The sequence below is a fragment of the Alosa sapidissima genome, chromosome 7 (genome assembly GCF_018492685.1).
Source record: "Alosa sapidissima isolate fAloSap1 chromosome 7, fAloSap1.pri, whole genome shotgun sequence".
In the NCBI taxonomy this organism is placed as follows: Eukaryota; Metazoa; Chordata; class Actinopteri; order Clupeiformes; family Clupeidae; genus Alosa; species Alosa sapidissima.
In genome coordinates this window covers 30,545,023-30,560,146 of record NC_055963.1, presented here as the reverse complement: position 1 = coordinate 30,560,146, position 15,124 = coordinate 30,545,023, and the positions used below count along the sequence as shown (strand labels likewise).

Below are 15,124 nucleotides of genomic sequence, written 5' to 3'. Positions count from 1 at the left end.
CTCTCTGACTATAAACTCAAGGTAAAACATCATATTGTTAGGCTACTTTTCCCTTGCCCTCGGCGTGTTAAAGGAAAGACTTGCTGAGGTGAGGTTAACAAGTGTTTACTCGCAAATTCATGTTCCCGCAGCTGGCCGTTTTGAATTGCTTTGCGAAAGAAAACGACTCTGCACTGAGTGCGATTGTGAATTTAGCTCGGCTTAATAGGTTTAATATTGTCTTGGAAAGTTATTGCTTGTTCACGGGTTATTTCCATTGCTTGTTCACGGGCTATTGACCAAATTTCCCTCACGGGATCAAAAGAGTATATATAGCCTACTTATACATACTTATACTTATTTCATTTAGCATTAGCCTATATTTTTCATGTGTCGATGATGGTTAGACATGACGTTCTCAGGGAGCACAGACCTTTCCCAGGCCAAATGTAGTTATTTGCAACAAATCTGAAAGTGGACCTAGCAAAATCTTTTGACTTGCTCAGTGATGCGTGTTTAATTTGTTTATTTTCTGTGTAGCATATAGATCATAATTCTTGATAATTAGCGCCCAAACAAGCGAGACCTAGGCTTCTAGAGTAGACTGACATAACGCACCTATTGCTGAGACCCGCCCCTTTAGTTGGAATGTGATCATTGCAGCCTTCCGCCGCCGTGACAGTGAATGTACAGTAGGCTACGCGCCGACTTAGTAGACACGAGGAGAAGCCCCTGGCTGCAGCTTGCAGATCGGGGCTGGGCTCAATGTGGGGCGGAGCGCAACGTTGAGCTCAGCCCACCTTCAGCACGTCTTCTCACGCTGACCATGTCCTAGGGCCTACCTTGTTTCCTACTGTCCAAGTTATATTTCTCAACATAATCTAGGAAGAATGCTTAAATCTATAAAAGCATTTCCTCGACTCAAAACACGGAGGTTAGACAACAGTAACTGTTTGTTTAAGTTTGCTTCGTGAAATTTGAGCGTGTGGACTTCAATCACATGTCATTCATATCTTCAGTCCCTCTGTTTCAAGTTAACATGATGAAAATAAGTTGTAACACCCTTCTCTATGGCAAAATGAACTGATTTTTATCGCGCGAACACTTCGGATTGCGAGTTATATGATTTTTGTGCCGCACCCAATTAAATTTATGTAAACAATATGGCTATAGGCCAATATTATGTTCTCTACTCTTAGCAGACCTTATAAAGTATTCTATAAATAAAATACCTATAGGCTAGAGATAAAATGCATTGATAATGTTATTGCTATAGCATAGGCCTATGTTTATGCAGACTGGATGTAATGATCTTTTAGCGTAGCCTAGGCCTAGATTACCCAAGAAACGCCGATGGTGTAGCACAGATTCTAGAACGCTAGAGGGGGGGGGGCGGACATGATTAACGTGGGCAGTAGTTAAAGGAGGATACGCTTTTATAGAGTTAAGCATTCTTCCTTGAGAAAAATTGAACTCCGAGTCCGGGTAAATAGACGGACACAGAGAGGTCAACAGGGAATGACGAGCTGATTTTGGGCTGAGCTCAACGTTGCGCTCCGCCCCACATTGAGCCCAGCCCCGATCTGCAAGCTGCAGCCAGGGGTAGGCCTACTTGGACACGAGAGGAGCAGAAAGACACCAACATAACATGAGGAAATATGTCACCTTTTTCAGCCCTTCTGAGTTTGCAGGTATGTTACTGACTGCTCTTAGAATACTGTCTGCTTTTGCATTCCAATATTGGACATAATATGAAGGACTTTATGATCATGTGGACAAGTTATTGGAAAGCTTTAACATGTTATCTGTATATTTCTTATATGAAGCACTCATTTAAGGAGCTGTTTCACAGAAATATTGAGCATGTGGTCAAATTGATCCTTCCAGTTTGACTCTGTAATCAACACACTTTCAGCTGCCAACTTACTGTGTCTAGTGTTTATTCTGGGAGGCAGGCAGTGAATGTTTTTGAAAGCTGAAGTGAATGGTGGTTTGAGTCCATATTTATAGAAGAACAGCCTTGGAGTTCAGGCAGTGCAACATGTTGAGCGACATTCGTCACGTCAGAGTGTGTATGGATGATATTGAAATTATGTATTTTTTAACCAGTGAAAGTAGCCAGTATATCCAATTGCCTCTACTGAATAGAGCATCTGTGTGACAGTTTTGCTCACAATGTGTTGTGCAGGCATTTTCAATCTCCTTACTGGCCTAGGCAAGCCGGCATATGAAACATGTGCCTGCCAGATGTCTCCATATCCTTGTTGAAAATATCCCACATGATGTGTCCTCTTTGTTGTCGTCAGTCATGTTCATGACGAGACCTGTCTTCACACTTTCCACAGTTGCCCAGCTTGGTCTCCTTCCTTGTCCCATCAAGCTCTTGTCCACCCCATCTCCTGCTGGCTTCGTGATCTCACTCTCTTCCGCCTGTACTGAGGTGGGGGTGGGTGACGATGAGGAGTTTCACCGGGTCGGATGAACCTCCAGGTTGGGCTTTTAAACAGAGCAGGGGCTCAGACCAAAGTCCAATTGTGCGTGTGCATATTAAATGTGGACTAGATGGGGGGGCCCCCCACACAAAGGGCACCAGTGTTTCCTCTACCTGTAGCCCCACCGCCCACAAGCCCTGTAAAATCCACATGACCCCCCCCCCCCCACACACACACACACACACACACACACACAGACCCTCACATTTCAATCAGGACGCACACACACACCTCACACACCACAGCACACACTTCCTCATTACCTACAGCCCACCAGCACAGCAGCAGACCAGAGAGAGAACCCCCACCAGCTGAAAGACTCAGCCCTCAGGCAAAGAAAGTAAAACCATATGACTTAAACACACACCCAGGTAGTGCGGTGTCATTGCCCTGTAAGCGTCTAGGTCATTCACCCACTTCCATCTGGTCACATTTCACGTTTACTCTGCGGATGCCCTTTGTTTACAGAGGGCGTATGCACATGATTATGGCTATGAATAAAGCTCGCAAACAAACTAATTACACAACTAATCATGTTTGAGCCAATATGAACTGAGTTTGAGGTTGTGTAATCTATGAGGGTGAGGGAGACTGAGTTAGCTTGTGGTGTTAGCCTGAGGCCCGGGAAGGAAAGGGGAACGGTTAAAGGGCTTGTGCGCAAGAGTGTGCAAATGAACATGTTTCCCACTTTTCTAAAGACTGGACAGGCATTGAGAAAGATATTGTTTACATCCCCAAACTGCCCACCCTCTGCTTGCTTTCCTGGGCCGCCTCTGTTTGGCCCATCGCTGGAGAGGCATGACCCATTTCCAATGGTTGTTTACTTGTGTCGGGGGAAAAAAGAGCCAAGACACTTCTCAATGAACTCTTGTCTACAATTCAATTACAGATTGGCCCCTCCAGCGGCCCATTCTGTTTGGGCTGTTTGTGTTGCAGCATTCCTGGCACGTCTGCCCTCCGTGACCGACCATGCAGGAGACCACCGTTTCTTTGCTGTTGTTTATTTAATTTTTTTTTAATTAAAAAAATTAACTTTTTGCATGTTAATGCCAACAGCATCACTTTTCACGATCATTACCCTTGATGGGTTATTGATCGCGCTCTGACCAAGGTAACATTCATGAATCAGTTGACATTCTGCAAGGCATTACCTTTGTAAATGGCTGACATTGCATAGGCAGTGGGATGCGGTAAATGGTGGAAAAGTGTTGTAATTTTTCAGAGGAAAGAAAGCGGCGTGTGTTGCGTCAGTGCACTCGCTCCTCGCCTCCGTCTCGGCCTCGTCTGGGAGCCCGGCTCAAATACTGTCACTTGTGGTTTCCTTGAATACAACGTGGCTGCGTAGATTTCTTTATATATTTATTTTTTTAAGCCAGACATTTTCTTATTGCTTTTCCTGCTATCTGCAGACTAGACAAGCTTATAAAAGTAAATGGCTCTTTTTTCCTCCCTATGAGATTTCCTTTTTTTTTTTTTTTTTTGATCCAATCTGAAATTTCAACCTGTTTTCCTTTGCTCCTCTGTGGAAACTCTCTGAGATGAAGCTCTTAAGACCTGATATTGTTTATCATTACTGTGAAAGCAGTTTTTAAGAAGTGAATATTTCCATGTGGGGGCTGGCAAACTGTCTGCCTTTTTTCATCTGTACAGTAATCAGCACTTGTAGACTTTGGTAGACAGAGGTGCACAGACGCACCACTGACGGTTACGAAACCACACACACAACTTATGCAACTGCAGGATGACTCACTTGCATGTATAGTCTGTGTTGTGTAGTGCTTTGTTTTGGTGCCCTGTGTGTGTGTGTGTGGGGGGGGGGGGGTTAGGCTTTTACAGCAAATTTAGTGACTGATAGTGGAGGTTTGACAGGTGTAATGATTAGCTAACACAGACCTGTGTCTCTGCTCTTTTATGTCCCTTCTAATCTCCCAAGGTGGGCTTGACGTGCATCTGTCCTGACTTGGTCTCCCAGCAAGTTGTGACACCTGGCCCTCTTGATTGGCTGACAGTAGCACGAAGCATTGGACCTCGGCAGACATTTTTTCACCCCCCCCCCCCCCTTTTCTACCCCCTCCTCTGTTCCCTCTCTGTTTCTCTCTCCCTGTATCACCAGCCCTGACGGAGGAGGGGGGTGGGCCTGGGTGTTCGGGAGGATAAAACAGCCCAGCATGGGGCAGAAGGTTCCGGGAGGCATCAAAGCGGTGGACATGCGTGACCCGGCGCTGCGGCCCCTCAAGCTGGAGCTGCAGGCGCAGGACTACGCCAAGCCCTCACGGCTGGACATGCTCTTGGACATGCCGGGGGCAGGAGCGGACATTCAGGTGCAGCACTCGTGGAACAATGATGACCGCTCGCTCAACATCTTCGTCAAGGAGGACAACAAGCTCGTCTTCCACCGTCACCCGGTGGCGCAGAGCACAGACGCCATCCGCGGGCGGGTGGGCTACACGCGCGGCCTACACGTCTGGGAAATCCACTGGGCCATGCGGCAGCGGGGCACGCACGCCGTGGTCGGCGTGGCCACTGGCGAGGCGCCGCTTCACTCGGTGGGCTACACGGCGCTGGTGGGCAACAACCAGGAGTCCTGGGGCTGGGACCTGGGTCGGAACAAACTCTACCATGACGGGAAGAACCAGCCCAGCAAGACCTACCCAGCCTTCCTGGAGTCCGACGAAACCTTTCTAGTGCCGGACTCGTTTCTGGTGGTGCTGGACATGGACGAGGGCACGCTGAGTTTTATGGTGGACGGACAGTATCTGGGGGTGGCTTTCCGGGGACTGAAGGGCAGGAAGCTGTACCCTGTAGTTAGTGCGGTGTGGGGACACTGTGAAATAAGGATGCGGTACATCAATGGGCTTGATCGTGAGTATTTGCCTTCTCCTCAGAACTCTTGTGTGTCTGTGTATTGATTACTTAAGTTAAGATGAGACATTGCATAATGTGGCACGTGGAGTTAACAATGAGATTTCATCAACCAGCACTTATGTAAATACTCTTTTCTGGAGTTTTACGTCAGAGAGGGTTAAAGCGGTAATCAAGGATCTTTGTTTACGTCTAATACTTCCATGAGTAAGATGTAGGCATACATAATGAAACAAGGAAAACTAGTAATGACGGCAGATCATTAGAGCATGTTGTGTGTCTACTAAAATGAACAATGTGTTGAACCTTTGTGTGTCAGTGTTTTCTCAAGGGAGGGGCAAGAACAGAACTCCAAAGTATATGTGATGTAGAGTCACCCATAGACTTATGGGTGTTTACACGGAGAGGCTCAGTTGAGTCGTGAGTAGATCCTCATGCAGCCTTGAGTTGATCACCTCTGTCATGGAACAGTGTCTCTTCCCCTCTCGCTGGAGCTCAGCACTGACTTTTGGAGCAGGACGTCAGCGGTGCACTGGCTCCTGTTTCTCCACCATGAATTATGTAAACTAGGTTAGCGCTCCTGATAAGGGCCACACTGTGTATGTGTCTGTGACATCATTCCTCCATCTCTGCCAGTGGCTCCAGGAAGGCAATCATTAATCCGGACACTTTACCCTTTTCCACTGGAACACCCCGGTGGCTGTTCCACATTACACCCAGGCTCCATGAATGTGTCCCGTGGAACCGACAGTCGTAGCTGTGCTCCACCGCAAATCAGTCAAGATTGCTTTCCATGTGATCCATCTACACCTGAAGCCATGGCCTGTATCAGTCCATGTATGCACACGTGTGTGTGATAATTCTACAGCAGCCAGGCCTCAGTCCCTTAACATAACGCTCCAAGCTGTGCAGGTATGTCTGCGTTTTCCCCAGCTTTGGCGCCGTAAACTTCTCAGGGCCTGCGAATGTATCAAATATCCCTCTAAAGTCCCTCAGAGTTGAGGTGATGGAAAACAGCTTGGTCAAGTCGTGATGACCTCAGCAGTCTGGTGTCTGGGTAATGAACGCTGCCCCGTGTGCCCAGTGACTCAGGGGACCCAGCTGCTCGTGATCACTCACTCACTCGTCCCTGCCGACCGCTCCGATGCAGCAGGGGCAGCAGGTTTCAAAGCATGTGTCCATTAGCATGCCCTCTAGTAAAGTGGGCCCTAATGAAATCCATCCATCCTCCTTTTAGGGACGCTTTTCTTTTTTGCCCATGGGTGGTGGTGGTTGTATGGCCTTAAGAGCTATGCTGTTAATGTCCCTGTTGTGGTGGGAACCTTTTCATTTCTCTTACTATTGTTTCTTTTTTTTATTCATTGTGACCGACTGTCAGACCACAGGAAGATATTGCTAATGGAGCTTTAACGCCAAGCCCCTCATCACAGGATACAGGTGCAGCACTTGTTTTTTTTCTTGTTTTTTCAGTGGGAACTGGAGCACTGTGTCTCTCTCCTCTGGTTTAGCACGAGAGGCCGTGTCTGCGGCGAGCCAGCGCATTAGTCAACCCACATGACATCAAGGCCTTTTGGGCTGCGAGTGGTGTCTGTCTCATGTCAGTCTGTCTGCTGCACACTTCCTCCCATTGAACACCCGCTGTTTGTCGGCTCCCAGATGGCTCAGCCTCGCCACATTGTTCACTTCTTTGTTTTGTGTGTGTGTGTGTGTGCGCGTGTTAAGTTTGGAGTGGGGGGCTGGGGCTTGTCAGACGACGGCTTCCTGAGGCAATGTGTGAGCATCTGAATGGGGGTTAGAGAGGTTGGTTGGGTGGATCGAAAAAAACTCAGCAGGTGATGCTGGTGGTTAACTGAAGTTCACTTTCTCACAAGCTGGAGCCATTTTGCTGGTTGACCTTAGTCCAGCCCTAGTTTGCCTTGTTTTGTTGCTGTAGTCTTATGTGATTCATCCACGTGTGTGTGTGCGTCTGTCTAATAGCCTTCTCTGTGTGTGCTTCTCTACAGCGGAGCCACTGCCTCTGATGGACCTATGCCGGCGCTCGGTGCGCGTCGCGCTTGGACGGGAACGTCTGAGCGAGATTCACGGACTGCCTTTGCCAGCCTCTCTCAAGAACTACCTGCTCTACCAATGATGCTGGGAGTGCCTTTACCTCAGCACCTGGCATACCTCTCTCTCTCTCTCTCTCTCTCTCTCTCTCTCTCTCTCTCTCTCTCTCTCTCTCTCTCTCTCTCTCTCTCTCTCTCTCTCTCTCTCTCTCTCTCTCTCTCTCTCTCTCTCTCTAGGATTTTATTTCTTTGACTCTGGATTTGGTACAATACTTCTGTTTTTTTATTTTTTTTAAACAAAGTCTGACCCAGGACTTTTCTCGTCCAATGTTTCTGACGTGTTTACAGTCACATACTGATGATCATGTACTGGAATCTTTTTTTTTTTTTTTTTGTAGTATCAAACAAAAGCTTATTGAACACTGTACAGGCACTGGTCCAAGACATCTGCAAAACAAAATGGCCTCTTCTCGAGTCTCACACCTGTCAGTGTGTTGAAAGTGCAATGAGCTTTGGTGGAGTCCCATCCATGGCTGCCATGGCCTCCTCATCCTCCGCCCTTCATCCCCCTTGCTTCATCCATTTTGTTTTTCCTTTTTTTAAAAGCCGTTCCAGTTGTGCAGAATGGATATGATGTCATGGTCATATGATGTGCCCGTCTGGTACTATCTGACATGCTTGTGTGGCTGATCATTGGTATTTCTATCTGCTGGCACTATGTCTTGCCTTTAGTTAGTTATGAGTTATTTGTAAAGCAGTATGATGCCTATGAGGCATGCTAGTCTCTTTTGGTCACTACATGCCAAACTGCTGGCTAAAAATGGTTCATTTGGACTGGGACACAATTTTAAGCCCATAAGATGCCATTTTCAAAAGTGGTACTTTCATTTTTAATACCCCATATAGACATGATGCACGTACACACGCCTCTTGTCATTGTATATGCATTAAATTTGCTACCGTAGGGTAAAGAGTACATCATGCTTATTCTTAGATGTATACGAACAGTGGGTGGGGAACTGTTTGTAGATGTGGAGGGGAGCGCTGGTGAGGTGTAACAATCTCCCAGCAGTTTACTCGTCCACCACGGGGCCAAGCTAGCCCTGCCTCTCTGGACTATGAGGTAGCTCCAGGGTGGACATTTCCTCCTTCTCCCCTCCCCACTCCCTTCTCACCCCTGGCTACACTCCCCATACCCTAGTGTTCAGGTTCCCACTGCAACATAAGTGCCTGTAAGTGTAACACCAGAGCATTACTGGGAGGGGGGTAGTTTTTAAGGAAACCATTTTGAAAAAAAAAGTGCTTTTCAAAAGAATGATTGAAGGATTATGTCACTGTGAAAATTTGTAGCATCCTGTCGCTCCTGGATGTAAGTTGCACAGCTTTCATCCATGCCCAGCATCACCCCACCCCACCCCATCTTATCTTTTTAATGTGTCATGAAAAATTAATGTACAATCACTTGATCAATGGTTTTTAATCATTTAGCCCATCTTGGATGTCTAAAGATAGTGTGTGTGTTGTGTTTTTTTTTTTTTTTTTTTTTTTTTTTTTTCTCTCTTTGTTTTCATATGTTGGGAAAAAGTGTATTGATACGACCAGGGTCTACGATAGGCCAAGGCCAGGACTATATGTAGGCAATCTTGTCACCAAATGCTATTTCAGTTCAATGGAGTTTTGGTGGCAACATTGCACTCTGTTTGTTTTTGACACTGTCATTGGGTGGCTCACTCTCGATCCATTTGAGCCATTTGATATTTCTCTGTCTGGGGTGAGGGATTGGATGATTAGGAACTTGTTTCTGTGATCATACGAGAGGCCTGTTTTAAACTTGATGCAGAGATGGTGAACGTTTGCCAAGATATAGTAATGTTTTTTTTGTTTCCTTTTTATTTTGTTTGTTTTTAATTCCTCTTTCTCTCTCTCTCAGACTTGTTTTGTCATTCATAGGCTTTTTTAAAATGAAAATTGCAGAATGCCAGCTGTGGTTTGAGTTCATGTAATTGAGTATGGACGACTGAGGTGCTGGCCGCATTTAATAGCCCCTCTCTGCCTGCAGGTGATCATTCTCTCTTGTATTCAGTGATGTAGATAATGTTAACTCTAATAAAGTTTATTATAAATTACTTCCCCCTCTACATGCTTGTTTTTGATGGCCCCTGTTATGGTGTTTTATGATTAAGTGACATAATATGCCTGTCATCATAATTCAACATTATTTTAATGGCTGTACTTAGTGCTGCCCTTCAATATATGGTACACTGCTAACAATGACTAAATGAGTTTAGCACTTTGGGAGGCATGGTCCTGGTGGTATTCATGACTTATCTCTGCTTGTTGCATTCCTAAGGGACTGCATATTGCTTCAGACAGACTATATTTGTGTACACTTGAACAGCATGGACTTGGTGTGTTGCAGCTCTGTTTATTTCGGCTGACTGGCTGAATCATTGTTCCTTTGGTGGAAAGAGATGACCCCCCCCCCCCCCCCCCCCCCCTCCATTTTGTACTTGCACTGTCACCAATTGTTTTATTCACGTCTCAAATATACACAGTGGAAACTCTATCTGCAGACATAACAATTCAGGGGGTCACCGAGGCGAGGAGCAGAGAAGCTATCCCACAGACACGACCAAACGTTGTCTCGACTGTACATTTGTTATAGTTAATAGGTTGATATGATGCAGTGGAACAACTCTGCTGGCTGATTAATCATCCTGAAAGTGAATATGTAATGCTGTTGCTGCCATACACCGAGTGACTTTTATATCACAGCTTCACACGTCACCCAGCCGCCTGTTGCCATGGCGCTGTGTTTGCATACACAGTGATGTGCTACTTGGAGATGAGGTCATTCATTTCAAGTATGCCGTTTGGCTGGAACGGCTCCGTGTTTGGGTGTCTGGCAAGGCACATTCCTTCGGCTCAATATTGTTTCAAAATGTTCAGGGCCATAGGCTCTTGCGCCATTTTTCCTGGGTTAGAAAACAGCTGTCTCGTACCAGCCCATCACTTTGAGTAAGCATACTCATCACCTCTGAGCCCCTGTGTTATGGGAAAAGGCACATTGGACTTTTGGTTGTTGTTGGCTTCCATTGATGTGATTGGAATTCGGCAAAAAGAAAGATACTATTGCACTCATCAGTCTGTTGCACAACAGGCCATGTGTAAGACATGCCTTGAGGACTAAAGTAACCAAGATAACACCACATTTGTGTCTAAGTTCCTCCCTTTGTAATTGGGTGTCTGATGACCAAAAACCCCAAAGTACATGAGGACAACTGAGCAACTCTTCCCCAAGGGCTTTTTAAAAAAAGAACTCTTCTAATCCCAATCTTTTATTTCGTAAGCGACGAGGTCACTGGACAGAGAGGGCTTTCCCTGTGAGTGGGTGTTTTCATCGGGGTGAGAGAGGGAGGTGGGCTGCCTTTATGTGCCTGATGGCACACAGAGGATGTCATCCATGTGCACAAGCATAATAAGCTCTTGTAAACAGCCACTCGTCTGGTGTGAAATCTCACTGCAGGACCAGCCACTGGACTGGGGCCTGGACCACAGACCGGCTCCACTCCGCTCTGCAAAATTCAGCAACCTCCCATTAAATATCTGAGGGCACAGAGAGGCGTCCTTCACCCTGCACCTCCTCGGAGAGAGACAAATGAGATTTTAAAATGATGTCCTTTATGGAATAATTCCTAGTACATGATATTAGTTTGTCTGCTGTCTGCTTTCATTAAAATAACACATAACAATAATATAACTGTGTCCACCAACAAAAGGCCAGCAGAGTGCTCACCCACCCGGTGACTGCTTGACACAAGGCCTTGTTCACTTTTTCCCTTTCGTACCGGAGTACTGATATACAAATAGTGAGCTTGAACCCATAGCTAGGTTGGGGAGGTGTGCGTGTGAGAATGAGGACTGTTCTTTTCCCTGAGAATCGGCAACTCCTGAGGAGTTACGTAACTGGCCCAGAGAAAGGACTCAGACTTTCCCCTCTCCCTCTCCCTCTCTGTCTTCCTCCCTCTTTCCTCTCTTGCTCTCTGTCTTTCTCTCTCTTTTGCTCTCTCTCTTTCTCTCTGCCCCAGCTGGGATGCTCCTTTCAGTTGGCGATCTATGGGTGCCAGCTCCCTGTGGAATCACAAGAGCTGGATGCTCATCCCCACAATGGCCTGGTGATAGCCATAGCACAAATGTATAGAGGACCATGTTGGGATAGATGTGCATTCCCACACTGGGCCTTTACAAGACACTGCTCCAGTCATTATGTATAGAGCTCTGTTAACGGTTTAGAAAAGGAGGACACTAACTATCACAAGATGCAGGGGCAGTTGGAGATTGCCTGTGGATCAATGGAGAGCCAGAGCGACGTGTCATTTCCTGTTTAAGTAGATCTGCGTCTCCAAAGGTAGACATAGAAATATGGACTACAGATGCAGAGGCTGCTGCTCTTGTAGGTGGCTGCTACAGGGAATTTAGTGTCAGAGTTCAGCACAAACTTAACTGTACTATGCTACTGCGAGGAAAGCTGCATAAGGTTTTACATATTTGGATGTAAAATGCAAATATGTACTAAATTATAAGTACTAATGATTTTGTACAAATATGTACTATATCATATACTTTTATAAGTAGTGTTTAACCTCAGGTAAGATTTCAAATAGTCTCCTTTTTTCATGTCTTAAAGGAAAATTCCGGTTTTTAGCACTTTAAGGCCCTTTTCTGGTTTGTTTTGGATGAACTAGAGTGGTGGACACCGAAACTTTGACGATTGGTCCTGTCTCGACTTTTCTGACTCGTTTTGAATTGCCTTTGACTGCTCAGGTAGCTGCCAACAGGCATACTGTAGTAGGCTACTCAAACATGTCCTAAAACGACCCTTAACATTCGTTTTTAAAACTGTGCAACTCACCGAGTGGTTCGTGGAGTTCGTTGACTATTAACAGCAAATATATCGGCGCAATGTATGATTTCCAGCCGTCTTATTTGCTAGGCCTATTGTGGAACTATTTATTCAGACACCTCACAACCGTGAATAAACTTCCGCTCAATATTTGAACCTGAAGCATAGACGGTGGCGCAGTAATATCAACGTGCAATGAGTCTTCCAACAGAAATCAAAGGGATTTTACAAAATGCCAAATAAAACATGACAGAAACATGTCATGCTACGCTACTTGTTTTGGAACATCAACGGACACCACTAACCACTAGGTGAGTTGCACAGTTTTGAAAACGAACGTTAAGAGTTGTTTTAGGACATGTTTGAGTAGCCTACTACAGTATGCCTGTTGGCAGCCACCCTGAGCAGTCAAAGGCGATTCAAAACGAGTCAGAAAGGTCGAGATAGGACCAATCGTCACAATTTCGGTGTCCACCACTCTAGTTCATCCAAAACAAACCAGAAAAGGGACTCAAAGTGCTAAATACCGAAAGTTTCCTTTAATTCAATTTGAATTCTTATAGGTTCTCTGCTTAGAGCTTCAAAATGTCATATTTTGAAAAGTAGCTTTTAACACCCAGGCCATAATGTGCTAAAGGTCAGCTAATTATTTGTCACCGGTGACCTCATTTTGAAACCACTGACATGACCAGTACCTCAGTGTCAGCTTTAACTTTATTTAAACTTTTCCTCTAACATCATGACGTCAAGAGAAATTCAGCATTGTGGTAATATGCAACAGCGCTGTGGTTGGGGAGAGGTGAAGAAACCTGTCTGCATTTACAGACAATGAAGTTTATCTGCCTGCTGTGTCAGCATGTATGCTGTAATTATTCGGAATAAGATTTTACCGAAAGCTGGAGCTGTAGTCAGAGATTTCAAAACAGGTGAGACCTTTTAACATTCTTCTGGCCAAAACAGCATACATGTCAGCCGTTGAAGGCTTGAAGATCAAAACATTAATTTGCTGCTACATGTGGCTGACTTATATAATGTTGTCGAGACATGTTTAAAGTGAGAGATTAAAGTCTTGCACAGCAGACTGGATTATAGCTCCTAGAAAATTCTAGAACATGTTTACACAATTGTTTATCACTGAAATGCCACACTAAATGAGCACCAAAGAATGAAATGGTTTGAGCTCATGGTTTCAATCTTAGGTCCCACAAACAAACTGAAATGGCCTCTGAATATTTAGTGGTGGTTTTAGAATGTAGGCTTTAAAGCATGAGGTCATGCAGGATGCTCCTAAGTGTGCTATACCGGCAGCCCTGCTAAATTTGGAATCGGTATGACTTAGTGAGTAGGTGTGAGATATGAGAGAGGAGTATGTGCCTCTGTCTGGGGGGAACATGCCCGCGGTACATTATGCCAAAGTGCGAGCTCTGACACTCCTCTGATGGACTCTGTGGTCACCTCAGCAAATATTATTGCATTTTCTGATATTGACATAATTGCCAAACATCTAGAAGCTTCTATGAGGGGGTGTAAAGAAATAAAGTATTTGTTTGAGGCCTGCTGTCATTATTTTGTTTTTTACTCAGTCTGGAGTCAATGCGGCTGCATTGGGACATACACAGTAAACTCAGACACGTCATTTACAAGAGCAGTGGTAATAAGGCAAAAAAAAAGGGTTGCAAGCATTTAATCACGGGAGAAAATGTTTGGTTTAGATCAAGCCAGTTCCATCTGGAGTGGAGAGGTACCAGATAAAACCAGACACTGAAAATCATTACCATGTGAATGTTTTAAGAGGTGCAGTGGGAAGGCGGCTCAGACAGAAAGGGGGGCATGGGGGAGGGTTGGGGATGTTGGAGCATGAACCACTTGCAATGCTGAGAAACCTGGAGGCAAGCATATGAAAGGAGAGGAAAAGTCTTCATGGAGGTTGGCAAGTAGACCTTTCCGGATTATTACCCCTTAATGATGATATGCGTTGATTGCACTGTGACCCGACAGAAATGTGATAGCATATGGTAGAGCTAGACGAAAAACAAACAAAAGAAATGAAAGGAACCAAAACGTGTGTGTGTACGTGCGTGCGTGCAGACACTGTGACATAGCTGACCTGTAACTACAGGCTGGGAATGTGGCCTATGGATGACTAGTGATAAGTTCCCTAGGACTACGTCCTGTCTGGCCTGCTCGCCGTGGCCCACAGGGGACCACTGCAGGGTCATCACCCTTAACTGAGCCTGGGCCTGATGGAATCTATTAAGATCAGATGTACATTTGCCATAAAGTTCCCTCACCACCGAATATATACTCAACATGTTCACTGTTCACTTTCCTTTCTAACAGACATAATTTGCATCGGCAGAAATTAAGTCAATTTACTTCACTTAAGTTTATCTTTATTTTATAGTCTGTTTTTAACATTTTCTAATGTTTAATTTCTATAGATGGTTGCCAATAAGTCTTGCCAGTAGAACAGCACATCCCTGCAGTCCCCACAGTCCTTGAGAGTGGCTGAGTCTATCTGCTGCTGTGACAGCTAAGTAAGGCGTTAGCCCACGGTTCCAGTTAAACGCTGAAGAATGCATATCTGTTCCCGGGCCTGCCAGACACGCCATCCGTGTCTATACACACCTGCCAAGTTTGCTTTGTCCACTGCCAGCACTTCATGCTTTCTGGGGGAGCATGTGGTTATGGAAGCTAGGAAGGTTTTGTGTTGTGCGATTTCTTTATTCTCTTCTCTCTCAGACATGAGCTAGTATTTTGGCATGCTCGAATCAAGACCCGTGCCAACATGCCCGCTCATTGAGGCTTTGCCCTCTGGGGGGGAAAAAAAGGGGGATGCCCCT

General features: G+C 45.5%; 1 protein-coding gene across 3 annotated transcripts in view; it reads left to right on the top strand.

Moving 5' to 3' along the window:
* The window catches only part of spsb1 (splA/ryanodine receptor domain and SOCS box containing 1), a 36,865-nt gene extending 27,361 nt beyond the window's left edge, over positions 1-9,504 (top strand). For all 3 annotated transcript variants that reach the window (XM_042097257.1, XM_042097256.1, XM_042097258.1), the window contains exons 2-3: positions 4,405-5,333; positions 7,337-9,504. In XM_042097257.1, the coding sequence (XP_041953191.1) occupies positions 4,640-5,333; positions 7,337-7,464 (822 nt within the window). In that variant the 5' untranslated portion in view covers positions 4,405-4,639 and the 3' untranslated portion in view covers positions 7,465-9,504. The remainder of the gene's footprint in view (positions 1-4,404; positions 5,334-7,336) is intronic.
* The last annotated feature ends 5,620 nt before the right edge of the window (positions 9,505-15,124 follow it).